Genomic DNA, 23,794 nt, shown 5'->3' on the forward strand with positions numbered 1-23,794 from the left:
TTAAAGTCCCGGGAGGTGACTTTCATCTCATGTCAGGTTTTCCTTAAAATAGTGAGTGAAATATGTTTCAAACAGGGGAATTTTTTCCTGTTTTTCTATTGAAGAAAAGCACCCAAGTTCAGCTGAATGCAGGGTTTGAGAGAAGCTATCAAGATGTATACCCTGAACTGAGCAGATAACTTCTTATCCTCTTTCTTTATAAATATTAATGAACTTATACACTAATGGATGCTACTGGAAGATCTGACATTATGATATTTTGCTATGCTATTTCTGATTAAATGTATTTTAATTTCATTGAAAGACAGAGCCATTTGCCTACGTTCATAATCATAGTGATTAAACATAATAGCTAGGTCCATTAACACATTTCTGCATATCAGTGAACATCTTGATGCTCTACCTGTATCAGGAAGTTTGTTCCTACAACCAAGAGTATAATCATTGTGGCAAATCTGTGTCAGGCTCATTTCTCGTACACTTTAATTGTATCTTCTTATTGTACAGTTTTTGTGAGTAACAGACATTAATGAACAGTTGTACCTAGTATGAGTGTTCCGTATTCAAGCATGCCTAAGCTTCTAATGAGAAATGCATCAACGCTCACTAGTGTATCTTCTGATCAGTAAGAGCCCCGATTTTTATTGTCTGTCCTTTGCTTTTGAGAAAGAACTCCTTTAACTATTTGAGGTCCAACTGATTCTATATGCAGAATGCATTCCTTAGTGCAGGAGGATCTGATGCTTAATGAACAAAGAATTTCATTTCAATGAACTTGAACACCAGTTAAGTACTATTAAAAATATTCAAGAAAACAATTTAGGCGATGTAAACAAACTTTATTTAACACTTCAAAAAGTGAACAGTCTCCCTCTGGAGAACTGCAAAATAGGGTAGAAGTCAGGATGCTTTTATAGGTTAAAATATAAAGAACAGGAATGAGGAAAAATAGAAAGTATCTGATTGGTTGGGGCCACAACACTCAACCTTGTTTGGCGTGAGCAGACCCAGAGTTGGCTTGGGGTGTGGGGATTGGCCGACTGGATATATTGTGTTTCTGGTCAAATGGAACATTTACAGCGATTCAAAAGTTATTGAAGTTCTGGTTTGTTGACATAGCACCCTAGGCAAAGGAGGCTCCATCTTGGGCTTAGAATGTTCTTCCTTTCTTTTCCTTCCTTCCTTCCTTCCTTCCTTCCTTCCTTCCTTCCCTCTCTCTATCTCTATCTCTATCTCTATCTCTATCTCTATCTCTCTGTCTCTATCTCTCTCTTTCTCTCTTTCAAGTTCTGATTTGTTGACATAGCACTCCAGGCAAAGGAGGCTCTATTGTGGGCTTAGAATGTGTGCTTTTCTTTTTCTTTTTTCCTTTTCCTTTATTTCTCTTCTTTTTTAGAGAGAGAGGGCACAAGTGAGTAAGGGGCAGAGAGACACAGACAGGGTGGGGGAGAGAGAGAGAAAAGCAGGGCTCACTTGGGGCTTGTGTTTTTCCCCAAAGCGGGGCATGAGCTCACCCGAAGCAGGGCTCACCTGAGACGGGACATGAGCTCACCTGATGTGGGACTCAAACTCACCAACTGCGAGATCATGACCTGAGCTGAAGTCAGATGCTTAACGACTGAGCCACCCAGGCACCTGAAAGTTATTTCAACAGTAACATAACAAATGTTTGATGAAAGAATAAGTAAAAATTGCTGGTAACGTTGAGACTATTAAATGTAATAGTTACCTACTAGATGTCGAGAGTCTACCGCATGTTGGGGAGTTGACTGAAGTTCTCTACTTTGATAAAAACACTAAGAGGCAGGTATTATTCCCATTTTACAGACACGAAAACTCTCCTCACAGTGTACCAAAATGGACATGTGCTGTTTGGTGCTGGCACAGCCAATGAACAGGGGGACAACTCATAAGGAAGTGTGTAGCTGGTTCCATAAACTGGCATCTGAGAAAGTGGCATGGCTGAATTGAAGCCTTTTTATGCTTCTCTATTTGAACTAATATCCTCAATTCAGTTGACATATTTGTCAAAGTGCACCAGCAAACTGTGTATGTCTAAGCATGCTGCTGGTCTGGGGAGACTGACAAAGAACCATGATTCAGGGAAATGGAGAGCTCAGGTTTTGCAGGGCACGGAGGGGTCAGGCAGTGTAGTGAACACGTAGGCCACATTAAAATTCCTGAAAACTTGTCTTTAAAAAAAAAAACAACAAAAGGTGGGGGGTGCCTTGCTGACTTTAGTTGGTAGAGCATGTGACTCTTGATCTCAGGGTTATAAGTTCGAGCCTCACATTGGGTGTAGAGATTACTTAAAAATAAAATCTTTAAAAAAGTTAAAAATTAAGTAAAACTCCTGAAAGAGCAGGGTAGCAAGTAGGTTTACAGTGCTTCCTTTATAATTTACTCAGGTAGTCTTTAGAATGTCAACACAAATACAGGTAAATTGTTGATAGCTGGAGTGAGCCAATGGAAACGAAACTCAAAAATACAGTGTAGGGTCTTCTCTTTTGTGAAGGAAAATATAGATCTGATTATTAGAAAAAATGGGTTCTTTCTATACACAAAATCTGAATGGAAGAAAACCAAATTGTAAAGTACGTAAATACTGGGAAATGACGTGGACAGTGAGAAATGAAAAATTATGCTGAGTCCTCCACATTACTTTGTATCATGACAAACAGATGTAGATAGCATCAAACCTTATTTTGGGCACAGATGCACTGCATTCTTTGCGGCTTTCTTGTGTTCAGATTACTTCCCAAATTCTTGCTTGGTCTCAGTGGACTGAGGAGTAAGAAACAGATTGAAGGGACACTTGTCTATCCTTTTAAATGTTCCATAGATTTGAATGTTTCTAACCTTTGCTTTTCTTTGGCCCAATTATCTGATGTAAAACTGTTTTCAAAATGCTAGGTCTAGCCCTTAAGGGATGGAGTCCACACCTGTTGGCTCTACAACAATGCTATGTGTGAGCATCTTTTTGGCTTTTATCAATCTCAGCAGCAGCTACGTGATTCCAGGTACTGGCTCCAGCGGTCAGAAGCTGTTGTTAGAACATGCCCAGAACTGGAGAATTTTAGATGATCTTTGGCTTTTCACCTTTGCTTCTACTTTGACTGCATGGGACTATGATATTTATCTATCAGATTCTTTTCTTCCAAATATGTGCCATCAATGGCAGGAATGTGACTTACATTCCTGAAATCAAAGACCTCTGTTGCTTTCCTTTGAACAAATATCATAATTCCATCAAATGCTCGATACAGTTCTTGATGTTTCATGAATGAGTTTGCTTGGGGCAAGGATGGGAATAAGAAAAGACTTGTACATCAATACTGTCATATCTTTTGCTGAGTCTATCTCTCCCTCCACATCTTCTCTCCAAAATTCTCGGCAAAGATTGATACACTATCATAGTAAGCGAACTGCTTTACCAATCACTAGCCGAACAAAGGTTAGGCCCTCACTCTTGTGTTAATTCTAATACTTGACCTAAATCAGATTTGGGATTCAAGAGAATACTGAAGAAACTATATGGAACACTGCGATGAAGTATCAAAAGACCATTACAGTATCTGTCTAAATCTTTTAAGTCTTTTAGGCACAATGTGCAATTTCTAGGTTAATTCTTGAGATCACGTTCAAGCACACACACACACAGAATTCATTTATGACATGCTTCTGACTCCAAAATACCATTTAAATGTGAAACTTTAGTTAATATTTTCTGAGGTTCAAAAATATCATAAATACCTGACTAAAAGTCATGAAACAGTAGAGTATAAATTATTCAGAACTTTTAATAAACTTTACTATAGTTAAATCAACCAAGTGTCCTTAAGGAACTTATGAAAATGGGTTCATTCAACCCATACTGTTACTTTCAATTTCATCATATTTTCTACTTTTTTATGGTTGATGAGGATGACAGTGTGGAGTAATGATAACCAACATATGAAATGAAATAGCACATTGAGAGTCAGATCTGGGACTAATATAATTTTTTAAACATTTTGGCAGGTAGCCTCAGGCAAGTCATTAACTGGAGAATTCTTTCCTAGGGATCTCATAAGAATCTAACGAGTCATTGACGTGAAAATTCTTTGTAAAGCCAATGTCTCACATCATACTGTACAGAAAATGGCATTTTAGTGTAGAGAAGGAACTCTGTTAAGTGTTCACCACTGAGGAAAGAACATAATCTGACCTGTGGCATAACCTTTAAAAAGGGGCCTTTATAGTGGGATCTATTTTTTTTTTAAACTTTTAATGTTTATTTTTGAGAGTGCGGAAGAGAGCGAGCGAGCATGGGAGGGGCAGAGACAGAGAGACACAGAATCTGAAGCAGGCTCCAGGGTCTGAGCTATCAGCACAGAGACCAATGCGGGGTTCAAACTCACAGATCGCGAGATCATGACCTATGCCAAAGTCGGATGTTCAACCGACTGAGCCACCCAGTCGCTCCTCACTGTATTTTTTTTAATGCGTTTGAGACACTTAGAGAAATTAAATTTTTTTTCCTAGTTCCTCCAATTGGTAAAAGCTAACACAACAGTTATTATGCGCCAGGCACTGTACTAAGCACTTAACATGAATGAGCTCATTTCTCCTTCACAACCACGCTGCGAAGTGTGTGCTAAGTGCTACGGTTATGCCCATTTTACAAATGAGGAAACCAGGGTCTGGGCTTGAGAAAAATCCACAATTAATCATGACCGTAGCCAGAATTCTATCCATATCCATTCATTCAGCAGTAGTCATTTTATTCTGTATGTTTTGTTATTTGCTCCTACTCCCATAAATGAGACTCCTATAGAGGCTAGTACAGAACACTGAAGTACTTTTCAGTACTTTTGGGGTAAGAAGGAAATGCTGGACCACAAACCTGGGATCACGAAACTCAGCCTGGTGAACTGCTGGGTTCCTGTATTGGCGAAATATGCCACGTGTACAGCCACATAGTAAGTTGGAAAGAGGAGGCTACACAAGTTTCCGAAGCATGGGAGGAGGGCCGCGAGTTGCACTGAGCGTATGCCTGGGGAGCCTGCTTACCATAGCTCCTGAAATAGCTATTGCATTAAAAGGGCATGTAGAATATTTTCCAGATTTCCCAACCACAAAGACTTCACCCCAGCTTTGGCTTCGGCCATCAAAACTTGTGGTTTGGACATGAAACTGGAATCAATACTCTTTCTTGCACCCTGTACCTTTGCCGCCTGCTCCAAAACAGTGTGTTCTGTGTTCCATTCTTTTAGGATTTACTAGGAGATTAATCATTTAAGTTGATAAATCTGTTACAACTTAAGAGGCGATAACTTTATGCATTATTTATGTTGGGGTCTCCAATACCTTAGCCTTCAACAGGAGTGACTAATTTGGGAATTTAAGAGCACCACAGCAGCTCCCTGGGAAGCCGTTTTGGAGGTGGTCCTTTTATTATATACCTCATTGGCAGCTCGCGGTGCGTCAAGGCTGCCTAGACCAGCATCAGACGGCCTCAAAGGGAGCCCGGGGGCTGGAAATTCTAGTGGCAGTAAGCTTATTCAACTGCACAGTGTGCTTAAGCTTCCAGAAATGTGTCTAAACAGGGGCCACAGCGAAATATTAATTTATTTGGGGCACAATGATCCAAAAACTTTAATTAATTGAAAAGTACCCAAGCAGGAGGGGGATTTACTCCAACTCTGGGTTTTCCTTAAAAACAGGATCAGACATAAAACCCCGGATAAGGCCCTAATACAAATAATGAAGGCACTCAGCAGAAAAACGAATCTTATTTTACAAAATTATCTGAAATGCCCGGGAAGAAAGAAATGCAGAAAGAAATATCACGGTATGAGTACCTCCTAACCATGTGGCTTCTCTGAGCATTTTATACCCCATTTCTATTGTTAATTTTTCAGATCTTTCTTTTAATACAACCACCATCAAAAAATTCCACATAACTTACTCACAAAGGAAACACACCTGCAACTTTATTAATAACCAACTTTTTTTTTTATTAGAGCAGATACAGTTGTGAAAACTGTACATTATACATTTTGGTTTCAAGGATTATAAATAAAGGAACTCACAGGTAGGGAGTTCTTTTTCACAGCAAGAAACTTTAAATAAACAAGGTCATGTTTTATTAAGTACATTGGCAGACTTCATGTGCTGTCCAAAATGTAGAGTACAGTATAACAACCCATTAGAAAGAGCCTTTCATGTAAAATACAGCTGTGCACATTTTAGAAAAATACCAACAATTTGAGCTTTGTTTTTAAAAAAGCTTATAAATCATACACATATTTATAAATGGAACATGCTGACTTTATAAACATATCCTTTAGTTATCTGTTACCCATTATTTCCAAAGCATTACACGTTTTAAATAAACACTTAATAAGATTAAATATTTTGTTTTATTTTTTAAAAAAAATCCGCTTTCCCAGCATCAAGAGCTATGGGGTTAGGAAGGCGCAGTGAGTGTATGGAGACTGACAGGAGCTGAAACGTTTCTTGGCTAAAAAAACGTACTTCCTAAATTTAAAAGTCAAAGCAAAATGTAAAAAATAAATAAATATACAAGTTGTAATTTTCATTTGCTCTCTTTCTGCTTTCTTCTTTATTCCATATCGGTCACACCCAGGATTCTCAATATATTGCACTTCTGCAAGAACACCACTGGGTTACTACCCTGCAGGGGACAAAGCATTCAGTCCACACCTGTGCTAACCTGTGAATTGTCTCTTCTGCATTGAAAAGGTAGCAAACAAGGTAACAAGAATCTGATTAAACCATGCAGACTGTGAAAAATATTTAGGAATAGCTAGCTCCTTCTCCACGATGTAATGTCTTACAGAGATTTAAGATACCTTTCCTCCCCTGATTTCTTTTTAAATAATTATTTTTATAAAGACCACGTAGTGTCTCTAAGTAAGCATGCGTTTGAGTAATAAAGGATAAATTATAAAACAGCAAAAAAAAATCAGATTATGTCAGAATAACAAAGGACTGCAAAAGACAAATATTTAAATAAAAACGTCTAAACCTTTAAAATGTGAAATAAAATTACGAAAGGACTTTGAAGGACACGAAAGGCATAAAATCGAGAAGCAGAGGTTTAACAAAGCTTTATGCTCTACCTGAATGTATTCAACAAAAATTTAAGTTGGAGGAAAAAAAAAAGATTAGAGCAGTTATTAATAGCATCTTGCTTAACTTTCATGGGAATTAACATAGTCACTGACAAGATTTTATTTGGTTGTAAAGTACGTCAGCAATGAAACTGAATCCTTTAAACACCGATTACTGCAATCCATGCAACACTTTGACTATACTTCTTAGAATTCTGTTGTCTTTCAGCTTTTAAAATTTAGCACCTCCTAAGTGCATAAATAATTCATCTCGGTAATGTTAAAAATATTTCAATTTTTTTCTTAGGAAGGTATAATGCCTTCACATTGCTAAATTTTAAACAGCCTGTTACAGGTTTTGGAAGACTGCATGACATGAAAACAATGATGTATTGCTATCGAAATGAACACATCTTCTCTAGAATTGTGTCGTTTCTTTTCCTTGAGATGCAACAAGTGTGTTTCATCCAGCCGGGACCACACGTTGTAGAGGACTATACATCCTACTTCAATAAACGGCAAAAATGAACATAGTCGTGCACAAGCCAACGAAACGTTCTCTCCCAGAACATTCCAGGAGATGTTAAAGCAGCAGGTCACGGCATAAGACTGGTGAGTGATGCTGCTACCTATTTCTTCCAATGAGACAGGAGTGAGCGTTGGAACCGTGGCCACAGCAACACAATCCTCCGACCGCATTCCTCGGGCAGTCGCTCGTTTCCCCAGCTCCCTACTAAAAACGTCCGATGGCAAAATAGTAAGGCAGCTGTTGACTTCCATCAAGAAAAAAAAAAAATGCAGCTCCATACATTTCCAGTTTAGTCACACTCTGCTAGGACAGATGGAGTAGCCAATGCCAAGAACTTCGCCGGATGGGGCTGCTTCAGCAGATTTTAAAAAAGAATGATTATTAAGTTTTGCTCTCCAACACGGCTGCTTGCTTCAGCTCCCAGAGGACCCCAAAGCCACAAAGCATTCCCAGGGGAACATGAACAGGTCCTCTGGCTGAATTTTCCAAGTGTCATCTCTTTCGCGATCCCATCCTAATTCCAAGCCTCCTTCCCTGAGTCTGAGTCTGACTGGGGTGTGCCATTTAAAGGGCTGATGACGCCACGGCAGGGAAGTGTGGGCTAACACCGCTAGTTGTCATGACTTCACTGAGGGGTCAAAACAGTTATATCATTAAGTAACTATGTTGAATCACATTCAGGCACAGCCAAAATGAAAGAAGGACAATATGCAGTTGTTAAAAAAAAATAAATAAATTTGAATATGGGAAAAGAACGTTAGAAACGGATTTTTATGTAGAAATTAAGGCTATTCTTACCTTTCCTAATTCCAATCAAGTTAGAAAGTGAACAAAAAGAATGGCCAACCCGATATTCAACAGCATGACAAGGACAATCATGACTGAATTAGGGCCCTGGAAATGAACAGAACAAAACAAGGCATAACATTTCCATGTTAACATCAATATGTAAACTAGCTCATAAAATCGATTACCGAAAATACAAAAAAACTCAACCCCGTTGCAGTAAATATGGCATGAACAAATGACAACAGCTCCAAAAAGTATAAACTAAAAATAGCAAAGCCGTATTTAGATGGAGCCGTCTCTGCACTTTCACTATGAAATGACTCCAGTCTTGATTTAATCTAAGAAAATGACTTACAAATAATCTCAACATTCACCTCAAAACATTTGACAACAGTCTGGGTGAGAGAGAGTTTGCCACACTGGGGTCAGGAACTAATGGAAAGTGGGCATGACTTTTTGTTAAGGCATAATTTAGATGAGGAAGAATTGTTTCTTCATGAAGGCAGTTGGAAAGTAAGAATAAGATCTTTAGGATACTGAGGCCTCTCGGGAAAAATTTAGGAAAACTCAAAATGAGGGTCTTTTTCCTGGTCGTATTTTTCGACACCACCACATCCTTGAAGTAAAAATTGCGAGCGGGAAGTTGAACACTTGCAGAAATTATTTTACAGGTCTAATTCTTTACGTCTTTTCTCAGCCACAACATTTCAGAAATCAAGTTCTATTTGATGAACTGCAGACTCCTATTTTGATAAATAAGGCTACAACAAATACCAGCTAGCCAAGGTACCCAAACTTTGTTTACATGTTTAAACAAAAAGCAACCTTATGACCCATCTTTTCAGAGCTGCTCATGCTTGGCCATTTTTATTACAGAGACATGATCTTGGTATTTACTATTAAAATAGAGTCTAATTCTTAAGTAGTATTAAATGTGTTCTAAACTGGCTTTAGGTGGGTGGCGTCGGTATTTTAATTCTTATTTCACAGATGAGGAAACAGTTGTGTGATTTTTGGTGGGGGGTGTTAAGAAAGACTGGAACTGTCATTGGTCCACTGCTCATGTCACAAGGTCTAGAGCTTGGGTCATATACCCTTCTAGGAGGTTTCCTCCCCAGATGGGCCCACAACCTCAGAGGCAGAGGTCAGAGTGTCCTGGTCGTTGTCTATCCTGACACTTCATACTTTGTCACTTCTTGTTAAATTCTGTCTTTGTCCTAGACTGAGTTCCACAGTGGCCCTGCACTGATCACCACCGTGTGCCCACGCATACGATTGTCCAATTCATTCAGGTTTCCATTATGGACACCTACTATCATCTGGTACTTTTCCAGGTACTGTGGGTGTGGTAGTTGACCTTATGAATTCATCATCTTAAATGATGAACAGGGTGATTAGTAAAGTCAGGGTGGTTGAGAAAAGGAAGTAAACATGGGTTGAGATAGGGAGTATTAGGAAGAAGAAAAACCCCAAGTAAATGGGAGGAAAAAGCAACATTTACTGCATGTCTTTATATACCAGGCAGTGGGCTAAGCATTTCTGGGTAGGTTATTTCTTCTTCACAGGTGATTAGGAGTTCCATTTCACAGAGCTCTGAGAGGGTAAGTTTCTTGCCTGAGGTTACTCATCCAGTTTAAACAAATTACAGAACTAAAATTAAACTTTGTCTACTTCAGAGCCCCTTTTTTTCCCCACATCCCTATTATGGCCACAGGACTTAGTTTAAAAATAATCAATTTCTAATCAAGTTCTTAAAAATGGCATTTTCATCTATACCCTATGATTTCATGGTAGCAGAAAAAAACATCAAATCTTGATAGAATACAACTATTCTAGAAGAACAGTTGGTCCTAAGTCACTAGAAGGGTCCTAATCTATGTAACTCATCAATAATGATTAACCTAAAATGTATAATGTAAGAAACATTTATACCTCAGAAAATAATTGAAATAATCTTTTGACATTGTAACTCAGCATGGAAATTAAGGAAATGCTATTACTATCACAAACTTTGATTAGATTTTGCTCAGGAGTATGTTAAGGAGTTTGGATTCACTTAACTCTTCTGAGTCAGGGGATTTAATTTATAATTCCCAAAGACCATGATATGAAAGGCAAGGAAAAGTATATGGGGTCAGAACAACATAATGTAGAGTTCAGTGTTTTATAGTGGACCGAGGAAAAGCAGACTAACAGAGAAAGTGCCTTTGGTGAATCTAACTTCAAAAGTTTAAGGTGAGTCTGGACTTTTTACTTCCCATTTCATAAATCCGTACAAGTTCCCTGAATTTATCTTTTTGAATTGGTTAGCATTTTTGGATGGATACGTATGTATATATTGAACACCTATATATATTTATTTATCCAACTAGGACAACTCCATTTATGAAGCCATTTTTAAAGATGACCCGGTAAAGATGAGGGTGAGCCAGGCATAAAAAGTTCAAACAGCAACCAGGTGGAAAATAAATTCTGGGATGCTATGTTTAATAGGTAGATATTGCGACGTGACCTCTGTGTTCTTCAGATACCTAGGCTGGGCACGGGGTGGAAAGCTTTAAGGTGAAGTCTCATAAACATGACTGTGGTAGCCAGTTGTAGCTTAAAATAGCCAAATGAAAAAAAAAAAATCAGTCTTGCTTTTCAAGACTGACTGAAACAGGTGGAATAAAAGAAGCTGTAGCCGGCAAAGTGCAAGTCTTGATTGGAAGAACTTTCAGGCAGTTAGAAAAGAAAGTGTAGGACGGCAAAATGTGGAAAGAAGTTCTAGCTCAAGAAATTTACCGTTTTTCCTTCAAAAGACTATTCCTCTTTTAAAACTGTGAGGAATAGTCTGGTGAGCTACTACAGTTTATGTTAAATCTAAAACTTCTCTAAAAACGTGGAAAGCACACAATTTAGTATTAATAGCCAAGTTTTTACGTATTTACTGTTTTTAGGGTTTCAGGGTGTGTGTAACTTCAAGGGATGCCTTAAAGTTTTATAACAATTGAAAAGCAAGATTAGGTAAATTTCAAAATAGACTTGGAAGAGAGTAAAGGGTAAGAAAAAGTGCAGGCAATTCTCAGAAGGAGTCAAGATTCCTGCTTAGGAGAGCCCTTGCTGGTCTGTTTGATAAGGCTGTGAAGATGTCTCTCGTAGCTCCTACAACTTGTCAATGTTGCAAAATCCTACAAAAATGTTGGTACCACACAGAACGGTTTCCCTGGGACATTAGTCCATGTGCAACCATGGCCCATAGGAGTCACATGTTTCCTGAGAAGGGATGCTAGAGTAATCCCTTGGCATCACCTCCCTTCTCTTATTTGCTTAGTGTCAGCCTGTGTCCCAGAAGATTTTCTCTATTTCTAGAAGATCAATATCCAGGGTGATCCTGAGAATGGGTCCAAATCTATTGGAATATTTGTGAACTATTTTATGATTTAGCAACTACAGTGTTGAAACCGTAATAACCATTGTTTTTTGAGCACCTATCCAGGTGCTAGGCACTGTGCTAAGAACTGTGGAAGGAAGCACTAACTCAGTTAATCTCCTCAACAACACTATGATACCAGTGGAGACGAGCAACTCACAGAACAGGTAGGAAACCTGCCCCAGGGCCCATGGCTGAGAAGCAACACAACTGGGATTTGAACTTAGAGAAAATCTAAAAGTCCAGATTCCAGTGTATCCAACCAGCCTAAAAATGGCGATTCTGACTCAAACCAGATCTCTCAGCTGCCCACCGGGAACACCGATTCAGTCTGATTTTTCCGTCCAGTGTGTGCTTTATTGTGAATACTCCTATGAGCTTTCAAGTTATTTGTAAACCTCTAGCTTATACAGTGTCTATGTCAAAATTGTATGCACTATTCCTTTGTTCTAAAGGTGGTTCATTAACTACCTTTATGACGGTTTTATCACTTCTTAACTGTCAGGAAAGCAGTCACCAGGAGTGTGAAAGGCAGCTTTCTGTTATTATCAGGAAAAGGTTAATTGTTAAAATCTTCACAAGGAGGTGCCAAGGCACTCTTGACTTCTGGTTCCTGTCACCCACAGAGGCTGTGGAGTGCTAGGCCTCGTGTACCTTAAGGTGTGGAAGGGACCCTAGAGACCGACCTACCCAGCTGGAGGGTGCCCAGCTACCTCCAAGAATCAGATGGTTCTGCACAGAAGTAAAAAAGATAACTTTTTCTAAAAAGGAGGTGGTGAATTTATCACACACTAGTAACATTTTAAAGAAAGTTTACAAGACACTGTATATGGCCTTGCATTGTTTGAATTTCACCCTTGTAAGTCCGGCAAACCAGCACTAATAGAGTTAGTCTGTTTTGAAAACCATTTATCCCCATGGAGGATGACTCTCAGGAAGTTAACACAGTTAATCTAATTCATATTTAGATGATTAAAAAGATGAGAACTAGTGTTGTAAATATTAGCAAAATAAACCTAAGAAACATCAAAGGTAAGTTAATTAAAAAGATGAGAACTGGTGTTTGTAAATATTAGCAAAATAAACCTAAGAAACATCAAAGGTAAGTTAATAAAAAAGATGAATTTCAATTTTTTAACATTGTTACTGTTTAATTGTAAACAGTTTAACCCTGTTAAACTTAACAGACAAAAGAAAAAAAAACTTACAGTGGTATTATATTCTTGTTGCCCAATTTATTAATCTGAACATTTACGGAAAAGTCTCAGAAATTACTAAGTATTGGGTCAGCTGTGGCTTCTTCCCTAAGCTACATTTAACAAGCAACACCTTTGTTCCAAAAAACATGTGACTAGGTCAAAAGATCAGTTGGTCAGCTTCCAGATTTTATAAACTCTATAGAATTTGATAAAGTATGAATTCCTTATATCATTGAACAAATAAATCTCTACATGCTTATCAAATGACATTAGCAATAATATGGTTGAAGAATTAAAAACCTTAAGTGCTCCAGACTGACAATAAAACTAGCATTTACCAGGAAACTGAAATCTCTGACAAGTTAGAAGACCAAGGCAATTTTCTCAAGTAGTTGAAAAGAAAATGTTCTAGTTGCAAAGCCTGGCTAATTGAGTAAAATCCAAACTAAGTATTTAGGGGAATAATTCGCAATAGCTAGAAAAGATTTTTTTTTTTAATTTTTTTAATGTTTATTCATTTTTGAGAGACAGAGCAGGGGAGGGGCAGAGGGAGACACAGAATCTAAAGCAGGCTCCAGGCTCCGAGCTGTCAGCACAGAGCCTGATGCAGGGCTCGAACCCACAAACTGCGAGATCATGACCCGAGCTGAAGTCGGACACTCAACCGACTGAGCCACCCAGGCGCCCCAAAGATGTTTTTTTTTCTAAAGATGCTGACTGGAGTAGCTTTTCCTACTCCTTCACTTTTAGTCTGTCTCTTTAGGTCTGAAGTGAGTCTCTTGTACGCATATACATACAGATAGGTCTTGTTTTCCATCCATTCCTTTATGTGTTTCGTGAGGGTCAAAAGCAGGGCTAAGAACCTAGTGAATGGTAGTGGAAAAGCCTCTTCCCAGCTAGGGCTCTGAGAGGTGCTGGCCCTGGTCAGGGTCCCATGACTCCTTTCTTAGCTACAGTTAAGGACTACATGTTTGTGATTCTCCAAAATTTGTATGTTGAAACCCTACTTCCCAATGTGACAGTATTTGGAGGGGAGCCCTTTGGGAGATGGGCCCTGGGTCATGAGGGTGGGGACCTCACGAGAAGAGACACCACAGAGTATGCTATTTCTCTCTCTCTCAGCCATGTGAGGGTACGTACAGCAAGACGGTCTATGAACCAGGAATTGGGTTCTTGCCAGACATCAAGTCTATGGCACCTTGATCTTGGGACTCCCCAGCCTCCAGAATTACAAGAAAGAAATATTGCTTAAGCCATCTAGTTTATGGCATTTTTGTTACAGCAGCTCAAACTAAGTGACCACAAGACTTACCAAGAAGTGTGGGTAAAGGCTTGCTAACATGTGACACACCAATAGCCCGGCTAGCTGAATGATGTCTAAGGTGGGTGGCTGAGCCAGCAGGGAGGAATTTCTGCTCTGACAGTTCTTTGCTGTCTTAGGCTACAAAGATGCTAAGCTCTACCCTATACAGTCCTATGTTCATTCATCAGAACTTTCGCTAGCCGAGCTGTCATCGAGATGCAAGTTATCCTATGCCGCTACCTGAAAAGAACCAAAAGAAAGAAAAAACACATCTTGCACAACTTACCGAATTGGCTTCTTTTTCCAAAGACGGGCATGAATCGTTGCTTGCTGGATTCTTTGGTATAGCAAGTTCAGACTTCTTAGCTTTTGGCTCAGCTTTGCTTTCTTTGGCAACTGGTTTTGTCACAGATTTAGGGGGACTCCACTTGTTGGGTGATGGCTTGTGCACCAGTGCTGAGGAAGACTGGCTCGATCCTTCATCTTCCTCCACGTCTTCCGGGGGGTGCTGGGGGGCGTTCAGTTTCACGTAGTAGCCGTGATACTGAGAATGCAGCTCCCCGTTACTGGGGTTAGGGATGTGGTGGCGGCCAGAGTACTTGGAAAGGGGCACCATGGCTCCCACCTCCTTCGTGGGAGGCTTTGACATCAAAGGCTTGTTGACGATGGCTGTCACCTGCTCATCAGCCACACTCCGTTTGTCTTGGTTGAGTCTTGCCCCTGAGCTAGGGTTCTGCTTCTTCGTGGGTTTCGGGGAGGAGGGCTGGGGAGAGTGGCTTTGTTTGGGACTTGCTTCAGGAGACCTGGGGGGTGTCGTGCCTTTGCGATAAAAATGAGGAGATTCCTTTGGTGTAGGTGGCTTTTCTGGTACTTTTTCTTCTGGATTTTCTTTAGCATCTACACCTTCCTGAAATCTCTGTTTGATATAATCTGGGCCTGGGGAAAAATTGACAACAGAAGGGAAGGTAATAAAATAAAAGCAAAGTGTTAAGGCTTGTTCCTTAGGGCTATCTATATGCATTTTTTGCTAGTCAGATTAGCCATTCCTCTTGTTTCTTTTCCTTTAAAAATATTGACAAGGCTTGGATTAAGCATGAGCACACTTCGTTTCCCAGGGGAAAAGATTATTTGTTGCTGGAAACGTTAACATTTACCATTATTTATACTACTGTGATAGCTATAAAAGTTAAACAGTTTTGACTTCTCTAATAATTGCATCATTCCTGCCTGCTTACAGAACACCGAGGTGAAATTCAGGTTGATGCAGCACTGGTGATAACACCAGAATTAATCTGCATATTCAAATTATGTGGCATAATTAGAACACAGAGTACATACTCTACTAAACAGACAAGAGTCCGTTTAGTATATTAAAATATTTAAATTATTTAATAAACTGACATTTAATAAAGCGTCTACTGCGTAAGTAAGAATAAAACCTGCAGATGACATTTTTAACGCAACTTCCTCAATGGGTCATTCAAACTTCATGGAGTCTCTTCACAGGGGCTGTCAGCATTAAAGTCATGACAATGCAGTTGTTGTCTTTGACTCTGTAGTCCCAGGATTTTTTTTTCTTTTTCTAAATACTTTAGGTTTGTTTACAACAATCATGTTATTTTTACATATGGAAAAATCTGCCTTTCAAGAAAGTGTTGCTACTTGGACTTATTATTTATTTATTTATTTTTGCTTTCATTTGCATGGAGTATCTTCCTACTCTTTCCTTCATTTTCAGTCTACAGTGAGTCTCTTGTAGGCATATAGATATAAATGGGTCTTGTTTTCCATCCATCCCTTTACTCTGTCTTTTGGAGCATTTAGACTATTTAAAGTAATTATTGATAGATATGTACTTATAAAAAGCTGGGATAGCAATACTTACATCAGACAAAACAAAGACTGTAACAAGACACAAAGAAGGGCATGACATAATGATAAAGGGATCAATCCAACAAGAGGATATAACAATTGTAAACATCTATGCACCCATCACTGGAACACCTGAATACATAAAGCAAATATTAACAGATATTTATTTTCTGCCTGGATGATCTACCCAAGTGGGTGTTAGAGTCTCCTACTGTTATTACATTACTGTCATTTTGTCCCTTTATAAGGGAACAGTGTCTTTGAATGATACATTAGACCAGATGGATTTAACAGATTATATACAGAACATACATTCTTTTCAAGTGCACATGGAACATTCTCTAGGCCAGATCACATGTTAGGCTGCAAAACAAATCTCAATAAATTTAAGAAGATTAAAATCCTGACCATAACAGTGTGAAACCAGAAATCAATTATAAGAAAATAAACAACATGCTGCTAAACAACCAATGGGTCAACAAATAAAGAGGAAATAAAAAAATACACGGAGACAAATGAAAACAAAAACACAGTGATCTAAATCTTTGGGATACAGCAGAAGCACTTCTAAGAGGTAAATTTATAGCAATACAGGTTACCTCAAGAAAGATCTCAATCTAACCTTATACTTAAAGGAACTAGAAAAATGGAATAAAGTCCAAAGTTGGTAGAAGGAAGGAAATAATAAGGATCAGAGCAGAAATAAAGGAAATAGCGAGTAAATATACAACAGAAAAAAATCAAACAAAACTGATAAACATTTAGCCAGACTCCTAAGAAAAATGAAAGGAAAAAATAGAAATACAGGGGGAACAACCAGCACCACACAAATATGAAAGATTAAAAGAGACTAGTACAAAAAATTATATGCCAACAAATTGGATAATCTAGAAGAAATGGATAAATTCCTAAAAACATATAATCTTCCAAAACTGAATCAGGAATAAACAGGAAATCTTTTTTCAATGTTTGGTTATTTAGAGAGAGCTTGTGCACAAGCAGGGGAGGGGCAGAGAGAGAGGGAGAAAGAGAATCCCAAGCAGGCTCAGCGCAGAGTTCTATGCAGTGCTTCATCCCACGAACTGTGAGATCATGACCGGAGCTGAAATCAAGAGTTGGACACTTAACTGACTAAGCCACCCAGGTGCCCCAAGAAGAAATAGAAAGTCTGAACATATCAATTATTAGTAATGAAATTGAAATGGTAACCAAAAAACTCTCCAAAAATAAAGTCCAGGACTAGATGCATTCAAAAGGTGAATTCTACCAAATACTTAAAGAAGAGTTAATACACAGTCTCCTCAAATTATTCCAAAAAATAGAAGGGGAAGTAAAGCTTCCAAATTTATTCTACATGGCCAGCATTACCCTCATACCAAAACCAGACAAAGACATTACAAAAAAAATACAGGCCAATAGATATGATGCATACAGATGCAAATACCCAACAAAACATCAGCAAACTTCATTTAACAATACATTAAATGAATCATTCACCATGAGCAACTGGGATTTATTCTGGGGGATGCAAGGATGATTCAATATTTGCAGATCAATCCATGTTATATACCACATTAACAAAATTAAGGATAAAAATTGTATAATCATCTCAATAGATGAAGAAAAAACATTTAACAAAATTCATCATTTACTCATAAGAACTGCCAACAAATGAGTTTAAAGGGATCATACCTCAACATAATAAAGGCCATATATGACAAGCCCATAGCTAACATCATATTCAGTGGTGAAAAACTAAGAGCTATTCTCTAAGATCAGAAATAAGTTAAGAATGTCCATCTTGCCCCTTCTATTGAACCTAGTTCTGGAAGTTCTAGTTGTATCAATCAGATTAAGAAAAAGAATTAAAGGCATACAAATTGGTAACGAAGATATAAACTTATTATTTGCAAAAGATACTATATATAGAAAACCCTAAACACTCCACCAAAAAACTATTAGAACAAATGAATTCAGAAGTTGCAGGATACAAAATTAATATACAGAAATCTGTTGTATTTTTATATACTAATAATTTGTATAGAAACATTTAAAGAAAATTTTTTTGTAATGTTTATTTAGTTTTTGAGAGAGAGAGAGAGAGAGAATTTGAAGCAGGTTCCAGCTTTAAGCTGTCAGCACAGAGCCCAAAGTGGGGCTCAAACTCACAAACCGCGAGATTGTGACCTGAACTGAAGTCGGACGTTTAACCTACTGGGCCACCCAGGCACCCCTATTAACAATTTCTAACAAAGTGGCAGAAAGAAATTAAGAAAACAATTGCATTTACAAGTGCACCAAAAACACTGATTAAAGAAACTGATAACACAAGGGAAAGATATTCCATGCTCATGGGTGGGAAGAATTAATATTGTTAAAATAACCATACTATACAAAGCAATCTATAGAATCGATGCAATCCCTATCAAAATAACAATAGCATTTTTCACAGAACAAGAATAATCCTAAAATTTGTTCAGAACCACAGAAGACCTTGAATATTCAGCCAAAAACAATCCTGAAAAAGAACAAAGCTGGAGGCATCACAATTCCAGATTTTGAGATACACTACCAAAGCTATAGTAATCAAACAGTATTGTACTGGCACAAAAATATATTACTGGAACAGAATAGAGAGCCCAGACATCCATGTTTATATGGTCAACTAATCTATGACAAAGGAGGCAAGAATATAGAGTAAGGAAAAGACAGTTCCTTCAATAAATGGCTGTTGGAAAAACTGGATGACTACAAGCAAAAGAATGAAACTAGACCATTTTCTTTCACCATATACAAAAATAAAAACAGATTAAAGACCTAAATGTGAGACTTGAAACCATAAAGCTCCTAGAAGAAAACATAGGCAATAATCTGTTTGGCATCAGCCTTAGCCAACACTTTTCTAGGCAAGAGAAACAAAAGCAACAATAAACTATTGGGACTACACCAAAATAAAAAGCTTTTGCAAAAAAAAAAAAAAAAAAAAAAGCTTTTGCAAAGAAGAAACGAACAAATCAAAAAGGCAACCTACTAAAACTGGAAGAGGATACTTCCAAATGATATATCTAATGAGGGGTTAATGTCCAAAACATAGAAAGAACTTATGCAACTCAACTCCCCAAACACCACAATCTGATTGAAAAATGGGTAGAGGACCTGAACAGACATTTTCCCAAAGAAGACATACAGATGGCTAACAGACACTTGAAAAAATGCTCAGCAACACTAATCATTAGGGAAATGCAAATCAAATCCACAGTCACTTTACATCTTTCAGAATGGGTGGTATCAGAAAGACAAGAAGTAAGCATTGGTGAGAAAGTGGAGAAAAAGGAACCGTTCCGCACTGTTGGTGGAAACATAAATTGGTGTAACCACTGTGGAAAACAGTATGGAGGTTCCTCAAAAAATTAACAACAGAAATACCATATGATTCAGTAATTCTACTACTGGGTATTTACCCATATAAAATGAAAATACTAATTTGAAAAGATATATGCACCTCTATGTTCACTGCAGCATTACTTACAATAACCAAGATATGGAAGCAACCCAAGTGTCCCTTGATAGATGAACGGATAAAACCGTCATATATATAAATACTGAAGTATTACTCAGCAATGAAAAATAAGATTTTTGACATTTGTGATAATATGGATGGACCTATAGAATATTATGCTAAGTGAAATAAGTCCACATGAAATACCACATGATTTCACTTACATGAGGAATCTAAAAACCAAAACAAACAAAAAGCAGAAATAGCTTCATAAATATGGAGAACAAACTAATGGTTGCCAGAGGGGAGGAGGGTGTGGGAGGGGCAAAATGGGTGAAGGGGAGTGGGAGATACAGGTTCTTGTTGTGGATAATCAGCCACTCTCATCTCCTGAGGTCACAGAGTGCAGGTGGCTCTTTTCTCTGCAAACAGGCAAGAGCTGACAACATCATCTCTTGAGTAAATAGGGAGAAACCACCTCACCAATTTGTTTACAGAAATTGGCTTCTGTTCACTTTCCTTCCTGTCCTCCACTCCCATCCCTCACACCAAACTTAAAGGATTTACAGAGGAGCTTAAGAACAATTATCCTTAATACTTAAAATACATACTGTCCACTTAGACTTTTAATTGCTCTTCCTGTGCTGAGTAGTAACTTATTGTTATGAGACTATGTACTATTTATACAAGGTATTTCCCAAAGTTTAAAGCCTCACCAAAATCTTAGGAAGCAGGCATTATTATGCCAATCTGATGTGAAAATAGCTATAGTAGCTGAAAACCTAAAATCACATAGCTCCTGTGTTTCCTTAAGACAAAATGTAATTCAACATATAATGTAATATCTTAAGCCAAGAAATGACAATTCCCAAGGATCCACAATTACAGGTTATATTCAGGGGTGAAAACATAGCAAACAGCATTATCCCACTTTCCATCCTACAGAAGTTTGAAGGATGCAAACTTCCCAAATAGGATAAAATCCTATGTCACCAATTGTGCTTTCTTCTCTAAACCTGATAAGCTCCCTCAAAGGCTACCACCCCTTTTAAACTTGGCAATTTTCGGGGTGCCTGGGTAGCTCAGTCAGTGAAGTGTCTGGCTCTTGATTTCAGCTCAGGTCATGATCTCATAGTTCGTGAGATCAAGCCCCACATGGGGAACTGTGCTTAGTGTGCTTGGGATTCTCTCTCCTAACTCTCTGCCCCTTCTCTCTCTCAAAATAAAATAAAAAAAATAATAAATTTGGCAATTTTCTTTGAAAGTATGAATTCCTGGCCCAGAAAAGGTATCTCAGTGGAGCAAAGAGAAAGGGGGATCTGCAAATCCCTCAAAAGGTGAGATCTGCCTGTTTCTGAATTCTTTCTTGGTGCTGTGACCAGCACATACCTCCACCAAGAGAAAGAAGTGGCAGCGGCACCAGAAAGTGACCTTTCATCAACAGATTTGCCCCTATTTCAAAAAACCCATTAGGATCATTTACGCTGGTGTTTCATGGAGAAAGAACCTCATTATTCTATGGCAGATTTATTTTTTTATAAAACCCCTCCTACCCTCCTGTGATAAGGGATATTATCTGATAGAGTTTGAGGCAGTGTGTTCCTTACACGCTTTTTCTCTGACTCCTTCTACTCAAAATTTCATCAGAGTTGGTTGGTTTTATATGTACTTCACTATTATTCAATTTTACAGCATTACGGAAATACAGAAATTACAAAGTACTTTTATTTTTATTTTTTTAACATTTTGTTTATTTTTGAGAGAGAGAGAGAGGCAGAGCAAGAGTGGGGGAGAGGCAGAGACAGAGGGGGAACAGAGGATCTGAGGCAGGCTCTGTGCTGATAACAGTGAGCCTCATGTGGGGCTCGAACTCATGAACCATGAGATCATGACCTGAACTGAAGTCAGATGCTCAACTGAGTTGACTGGGTACTCAACACCCAGGTGTCCCACAGAGTTCTTTTAATGTCTTCAATCTAAGGGGTACAAGCAAAAGTTATTTTTGCAAATCTAAAGATCAAATCTAAAGTTAATATTTAACTTAAATAGCCATACAGAAGAGAGTGGAGAAAAAACAGACTCTGGCAAACACGATTGCTTATACGTTCTTAAAGTTGTGAGGAAAAGATACAGTCACTGAACCATGAGAAATAAAGCTGTCACAAAGCCCATGTGCTTCATGTGGAAAATATGAGACCGTAACAGTGCAGCTTACAAATTTAGGATTTATCCAAATTTGTAAGGAAGAAATAAACTGTCACTATTTGCAGATAACATGATACTATATATAGAAAATCCTAAGGGCTCCACCAAAAAACTATCAGAACTAGTAAATGAATTCAGTTAAGTTGCAGGTTACACAATATACAGAAATATGTTGTGTTTCTATATACTAATAATGAAGTAGCAGAAAGAGAAATTAAGCAAGAATCACATTTACAACTGCATCAAAAAGAATAAAATACCTAGGGATAAATTTAAGCAAGGAAGTGAAAGACCTGTACTCTGAAGATTATAAGACACTGAGGAAAGACACTGAAGGTGATACAAATGAAAAGATATCCCATGCTCATGGACTGGAAGAATTAGTATTATTAAAATGTCCATACTACCCAAAGCAATCTACAGATCCCTATCAAAATACCAATAGTATTTTTCATAGAACTGGAATAGTCCTTAAATTTGTATGGAACCACAAAAGACTTCAGATAGCTAAAGCAATCTTGAAAAAACAAACAAACACCAGAGGCATCACAATCCCAGATTTCAAGCTATACTGCAAAGCTATATAGTAAGCAAAACAGTATGGTATAGGCACAACAAGAAACACATAGATCAAGGGAACCGAATAGAGAGCCCAGAATTGTACCTATGCTTACATGGTCAGTGTAGGATAAAGAAGGCAAGAATATACAATAAGGAAAAGACAGTCTGTTCAATAAATGGTGTTGGGGAAACTGGCCATCTACATGCAAAAGAATGAAACTGGATGACTGTCTTATACAAGACACAAAAATAAACTCAAAATGGTTTAAAGACCCAAACATCAGATTTGAAACTATAAAACTAATAAAACAGGCAGTAAGCTCTTGGGCATTGGCCTTAGCAAAGGTTTTCTAGATCCGTCTCCTGAGGCAAGGAAAACAAAAGCAAAAATAAAATATTGGGACTATACCAAAATAAAAATCTTTTGCATAGAGAAAGAAACCATCTACAAAATGAAAAGGCAATCTACTGAATGGGAGAAGATATTTCCATATGATATATCTGATTAAGGGGTTAATTTCCAAAATATATAAAGAACTCCTACAACTCAACACCGAAACCCCAAAATAATCTGATTAAAAAATGGGCAGAGGACCTGAACATTTTTCCAAAGAGATATATAAATGGCCAACAGACACATGAAAAGATGCTCAATATCACTAATCATCAAGGAAATGCAAATCAAAACCACAATGAGATGTCACCTCACACCAGTAGGAATAGCTAGCTAGTATCAAAAAGACAAGAAATAATAAATGTTGAAGGTATGGAGAAAAAGGAACCCTTGGGGTACTTGGGTGGCTTAGTTGGTTAATAAGCATCTGACTGTTGACTTTGGCTCAGGTCATTTCCTGGTTCGTGAATTTGAGCCCCACACCGGGCTCTGTGCTGACGGTACAGAGTCCGCTTGGGATTCTGTCTCCCCCTCTCTCTGCCCCTATCCCACTTGCTCTCTAGTTCTCTCTCTCTCTCTCTCTCTCTCTCAATCAATCAATAAATGGAACTCTTGTGCACTGTTGGTGGAAATATAAATTGGTGCAGACACTGTGGAAAACAGCACAGACATTCGTCAAAAAATTAAAAGTAGAAATACCATACACTACAGTAGTAATCCCACTACTGGGTGTTTGCCACAAGAAAAGAGAAACACTAATTCAAAAAGATATATGCACCCCTATGTTTACTGCAGCATTTACAGTAGCCAAGATGTGGAAGTAACCCAAGTGTCCATTTATATATGAATCAGTAAGTAATATGTGGTACAAACACACACACAGAGGAATATTACTCAGCCATAAAAAAGAATA

The 23,794-nt window shown here is 38.1% G+C and overlaps 1 protein-coding gene across 1 annotated transcript in view; it reads right to left on the reverse strand.

Annotated features, from left to right (window-relative positions):
* The window catches only part of JPH1 (junctophilin 1), a 122,532-nt gene that overhangs the window by 32,934 nt on the left and 65,804 nt on the right, over positions 1-23,794 (reverse strand). Inside the window, 3 exon segments of the mRNA XM_042973172.1 lie at positions 8,446-8,484; positions 8,487-8,541; positions 14,637-15,286. Of these exon segments, the coding sequence (XP_042829106.1) occupies positions 8,446-8,484; positions 8,487-8,541; positions 14,637-15,286 (744 nt within the window).

This window comes from Panthera tigris, chromosome F2 (assembly GCF_018350195.1).
Source record: "Panthera tigris isolate Pti1 chromosome F2, P.tigris_Pti1_mat1.1, whole genome shotgun sequence".
Lineage (NCBI taxonomy): Eukaryota > Metazoa > Chordata > Mammalia > Carnivora > Felidae > Panthera > Panthera tigris.